Source organism: Eschrichtius robustus, chromosome 19 (genome assembly GCF_028021215.1).
Source record: "Eschrichtius robustus isolate mEscRob2 chromosome 19, mEscRob2.pri, whole genome shotgun sequence".
NCBI classification, from domain to species: Eukaryota; Metazoa; Chordata; class Mammalia; order Artiodactyla; family Eschrichtiidae; genus Eschrichtius; species Eschrichtius robustus.
In genome coordinates, this window is record NC_090842.1 from 61,786,728 (window position 1) to 61,792,420 (window position 5,693).

The 5,693-nt window shown below is 54.6% G+C and overlaps 1 protein-coding gene across 1 annotated transcript; it reads right to left on the minus strand.

Annotated features, from left to right (window-relative positions):
* Window positions 1-2,207: 2,207 nt before the first annotated feature.
* LOC137752452 (tetrapeptide repeat homeobox protein 2-like) lies at window positions 2,208-3,809 on the minus strand. Its single transcript, XM_068527152.1, is given in 3 exon segments — window positions 2,208-2,930; window positions 3,493-3,662; window positions 3,773-3,809. Coding segments are annotated over 3 exon segments (930 nt in total).
* Between the last annotated feature and the right edge of the window lie 1,884 nt (window positions 3,810-5,693).

The following is a 5,693-nucleotide window of genomic DNA, read 5'->3' on the forward strand; positions in this document are numbered from 1 at the left end:
TTTTGTAAGGGTATTAGAGCACAAAGGGCAGCAGCTGTCACATGGGGAGTGACACAGGCTGGGGGGACCTTGCCAGTTTGGGTTTTGAAAACAAGACTTGGCTGCCTCAGTTTCCTCTCCTTTCTGCCCCGCCCCCATCTCCCCCTCTCTGCCCTGCTGTGTCTCCCCTCTCTGCCTCTGATCTGTCTCCTTCTCTGCCCCTCAGTCTCCTGGAGGGGTCTTCGTGTTTCTTCTGTCTCCATTCCTACCGGGGTCTCTCTGATAAGCACAAAGGGTCTCATTCTACCCTGGCAATTGTCTCTCCACCCCCAAACCACAGCCTGTCATGTGGACCTCTAAATCCCTGTTAATTCTCACTATATTTTGCTGAGGCCGGCCTGGCCTAAGAGGATTGGAGCATTTGCTAAATGGGACCAGGACGGGGCCAGAAAACTGGCTGTGGGGAGACCCAGGGGTCAGGATGGCCACAGACAGCAGCAGGGAAACTGGAGACAAAGGGAACATGAAATTGGTGCAAGCTTATAAAGACCATGGACCCCAAATAAAGACTTTGTAGATATCTATCCACCTATGATTGGACCCTTGATTTATGACAAATTACCCAGCCTCTCCATAAACTGACCTTTGGAAATCCATGAGGCAAAACCAAAAAGAAATCCCTATCTCACGCTATACATCCACAATCAATTCTAGATTTTTTTTTTTTAAATAAATTTATTTATTTATTTTTGGCTGTGTTGGGTCTTCGTTTCTGTGCGAGGGCTTTCTCTAGTTGCAGTGAGCGGGGGCCACTCTTCATCACGGTGCGCGGGCCTCTCACTGTCGCCGCCTCTCTTGTTGCGGAGCACAGGCTCCAGACGCGCAGGCTCAGTAGTTGTGGCTCACAGGCCCAGCTGCTCTGCAGCATGTGGGATCTTCCCAGACCAGGGCTCGAACCCGTGTTCCCTGCATTGGCAGGCGGAGTCTCAACCACTGCACCACCAGGGAAGCCCAATTCTAGAAGTTTTAAGACCTAAATATGGGAGTTAAAACTGTAAAGATTTTAGAGAAGAAGACAATATCTTTATAACCATGTGATAATGAAATGTCTTAAACAAGAGAAAAGAAAAAGCATTAACGCTAGAAGGGAAAAGAGCAACTCCACCCCGCCCCCCCCCCAAACCCCTGAGCTATATTGAAAACAGTAGGCTGGGGATCTCAGACTGATGTTATCTGTAAACCGTTTTCAGTTTGTGACAAGGCAAGTAGACCTTGAACTTCAGCTTTTATAAACTTTTATGTCAACCTGAAAATGGGGGCATAGCTTGTGAAAATCATTTTAAATTTTTTAAAAATAAATTTATTGGGCTTCCCTGGTGGCGCAGTGGTTGAGAATCTGCCTGCCAATGCAGGGGACACGGGTTCGAGCCCTGGTCTGGGAAGATCCCACATGCCGCGGAGCAGCTGGGCCCGTGAGCCACAACTACTGAGCCTGCGCGTCTGGAGCCTGTGCTCCGCAACAAGAGAGGCGGCGACAGTGAGAGGCCCGCACACCGCGATGAAGAGTGGCCCCCGCTCGCCGCAACTAGAGAAAACCCTCACACAGAAACGAAGACCCAACGCAGCCAAAAAATAAATAAATAAATAAATAAATTTTTAAAAAATTAAAAAAATTAAAAAAAAATAAATTTATTGCTTTACAGCATATCAGCTTGCCACTGATGGAAAGGAAAGAAAAACACTGGTTCATCACAAAAGATGAGAGGCACTGAAATACACAACATTAAAATAAAGAAATTCTACTTATAGAAAAAATGCACATCGGAAAAGTGTTTGCAACACTTTAGCCACCAAAAGGGATAGACGCATAACTTCAACCAAATTAAGAAAAATGGGGGGGGGGAAAGGACAATTTACAAGTATTCCTAGTGTCCGATTAACACGTGAGACGAGCTTACTTAACTTCTCCATCATTGGAGACATCAATATTAAAACTACAAAGAAGCCACAGGACGGCAGATCAGCAAACATTAAAAAGTCTCAAACCCTAAACGTCCGACAGGCTGGGCTGGAGCGCTGAGCTAATGATATTGGTCCAGGTCGCATAGGAAGTTCTCCGGCAGCGCCCGCGAAACCGGAACACACACCGCGAGCAGCAATTCCACGGCTCAGGCATTGACAGAAACGCCCACGGCCGCCCCCAAATAACGGGGCGGGGGCGGGGACATTCAGAGCTGCGCGACCGGTGACACAAAAATGTCCCCTCCCCAGGCTGGATCGAGGGAGGTGCAGTCACGCTGCGGAGAGTAACCAGCCGTGAACCCCAGGCAGCCGCATCTTCCCGCACCACGTGGGCGCCAAGCGCAGGCCCCCAACGCCCTAGTCCCCTCTGGCCCCGCGGGGTCTGCAGGGCTTTGCGGGGACAGATGACCCTATAAGCTCAGTAACCGCTTGGGGTCTAAGTCGTTCTCATCCACACACTCATCTCTCTTTCGGGACTCAGACATCAAGGGAGAGGGGGATCCGCGGGAGGGGTCTTGGGGTGAGAATACCACAGTAAAATCTGGAACTGGAAAAGGATCTGGGCCAAAGTTGGGGGCGTAGGGGTCCAGAGGCCAGACTGGGGCCGGGGCCGGGGCTGAAGCAGCCGGGACGGGCGCCTGGGCGCCTTGTGCCGGGGCCCACATGGCCTGGCCTTGGCTGGAGATGCTGGGCTCTGGCGCAGAAAGCATCCCCGCGGGGCTGCGCGGAGGCGGGCTGCGGAATCCCGGGCCGTCTGGGAATGCGGGGCCGGCAGCTGGAGCGGCGGCAGCAGCAAGGACAGGGGCAGGCGCGGGGCCGGGGGCGCCGGGGGCTCCGGGGTCCGTGGGAGCATCGCGGGCCTTGTGGCTTCGGCCCTTGGCCAGTCGTTCCAGCCGGGAGCGTTGAGCCCGGCGGTTCTTGAACCACATCTGGGGAGACGGGACCGGGAGGAGGTGTAAGAGGCGAGAGGCTGCGTGCACTCGCCTCTGCCCCGGGTATGAGGCTACCTCGCCCGGGGTGAGAAGCCGGCCTCCCCTCTCCCTCGGCCCCCCAGACACAATTAGAGGCCCCTGGGGTTCAGGAGGCCGCCGGGGAGGGGTGCAGAGGGCAGGAGGGGCAGGAGCTTGGGAACCCAGGGGCCTGGGGGCCAGGAAAGGGTCTGCCTGAGAGTGTCCGCGGGTTCAGAGGCCCGGAGGTCTGGGCACGGGGAGACCAAAGGGGGCGTCAGTCCCGGCAGGGTGGGGTTGGAGGGCTTGTATGGCACAGGGTAGAGGCGGACTTGGGGACCAGCCCTGGGTCGGCACCCGTAGACCCCTTGCTTGCTGCGTGACCCAGGGCAGCACCGGACCCCTTTGGCCTGGCTGATCCCCTCCTGCAGAGCGGAGAGGGCAGAATGGTGGCCCAGAGGCAGGGCACTTGATAAGCGGCGAGGTCGGAGCGTGTCTGGTTGGGGGCGGGGAAGGGCGGGGCCTGGTGGGGGGCGCATCAGACCTGCAGTTTGTGCTCCTCTAGGCTGAGCCTGGCCGCCAGGTGCAGGCGGTCCTGGTAGCCGGGGTACTTATTCTTCTGGAAGTATTCCTTGAGCACGTCCAGTTGCTCTTTGGTGTACATCGTGCGCGCCTGCCGCTGCCTCTTTGGGGGTCCTGAGCTCCGTGTGGGGCCTGGCCAAGGGGGAAGCAGGGTCACACGAGCCCCAGTAACAGTCCCCAGCCCGCCTGGCACCCTCTCCCTACCTGCGCCAGGCCCTTGTGAGCAGCCGAGGGGCTCAGGCCTGAGGGCGGCAGGCAGTGCGTGGAGAAGCCTGCCATCGCGACCAGATGTTCTTGGTCAGACTCAGGCTCTCCGTACTTCAGCCCCAGCCCCTGCACCTCTCTGGGCCTCAGTGAACACAGCTTTGAAATGGGCCTGCTCACAGCTCCTGGAGTATTCCAGGGCCCCCAGCCTGGGAAGGCACGCAGGAGAGGCTCCTCAGGGCCCCCCCTCTCCCATCCAAGGGCCGGAGCCACCCTCACGTTTACAGGGGACCACTGTGTGCCAGGCTCTTTGCTCATCTCACCCCAATAATGTAATCCCATTCCCCAGACTCCGCTAAGCCTTCCCCACAGCACAGCGCAAGAAGCGCTCTCAGACAGCTGGGCCCTTCTCTGGATGCCCAGGAGGCCTCCCAGCCTTGGCCCTAGGACACCCCTTGCCCAACCCCACCGCCGGCCCAGACCCCTCTTGATGGCCCAGACTCACCCATGAGAGACTTGAGTTCTCCCTTCCTCCTCACTGCTGCTCTGCTGTCTGCATTTGAGGCTCTGCTCACAGGGCCTGGGGCTTACATCCCAGCTTTATGCTGTGCCCACCTGGACACACCCTAAGGGTCCTGGAACCCACCCTCTCTTGCCCCACCCTCAGACTCACTCCCTTGCAGGAGATGCAATCATTGATTAATCCCTTTTTTAATTGAGCAGCTACTACTCGCTGTGCCTTTCCTGGGAGCTGCTAATAACCCTCTGTGTTAAGACAGCCTGGGTCCTGCCCTTTTCCCTTTTGGGATGAGTGAACTGCGTCTGGTTTGCCTGTTTGACTCAGGAGCTTGGGTCTCAGGAGCCTAGCTTTCTGCCTCTCCTGGCTGCCTAGACCTGGGGCTAAACATCAGACTGAACTCCTGGCTTGTGCCAGGGCCTCCTGGGGTCAGGGGGGGACACAGCTTATGATGCTCATCCCCAGGGGACTTTTATTATCATCAGTGGGAGATGACAATTAAATAGGTGATCAAATACAACATGAAACAAAGCAGAGAGATCATGTGATTTGATTTACGTCACTCTCTGTTGCTCACGGGGGCATCCTGCCATTTACTCTGCGCCTTTTTGGCAACATTCAGCCGTAACTGGACATCTTTTCTGCTTCTTGGGCAGTTGGGAATACATTGGTCACCAAGACGGTCGATGGTGCTGCCGTTGACAGGGGAGAATCTAGTAATGTCCTTGGTCTATATGATGTGACTCGAGGCCACCTTCTCCCTACTTTTTAAAGGAGATTAAATGGAACATCGTGATGCTTAGATGGGCAAAGATTGAGAAGAGGCTGCATGCCAGGAATTGGTAACCGAGGGGTTGGGGAATCTGGCTTTCTCATGCTTTGGGAGTGTAGGTTGGCGTTGGAGACGTTTCGTGATAGCTGCCAATACCCTCAGCCAAAGACCACCAGGGAGAAACTGGTGGTGCATCTGTTCTGTCCAGACACCTGAGTGGGTGACGCCATCCTCTTTTGGCAGGACCTTCATGGGGTCAGGGGTCAGGAAGTCAAGGGAGAGCACAGCTGACAAGGCCCACAGGCCATGGCGCTGGAAATACATGGGAGGTCAAATTCAAAGTTAAATAAAAATATATAGATGTTGTTGTTAAAGGTCAAGTTCATTGTTTTTAACTGCTACTTAGTGTTAGATATAGTAATAATCCATCAACTCTTCCCTATCAAGCCTCATAAATATGCTGGGAAAGCAGGAGTGACCAGAAAAGCAAGGTCCCTGCCCTCAAAGATTTTGCAGCGTGGCAATTTATTTGGCCAATAAAAGCATAACTAGATGGGCAATCTCACTGATGCTATTTTAGGAAAATGTATAAATATGGAAATGTTCGTGGCAGCACTATTCACAGGAGCCAGAAGGTGGAAATTAAACAGAAATGTCCATCTAAGGATGG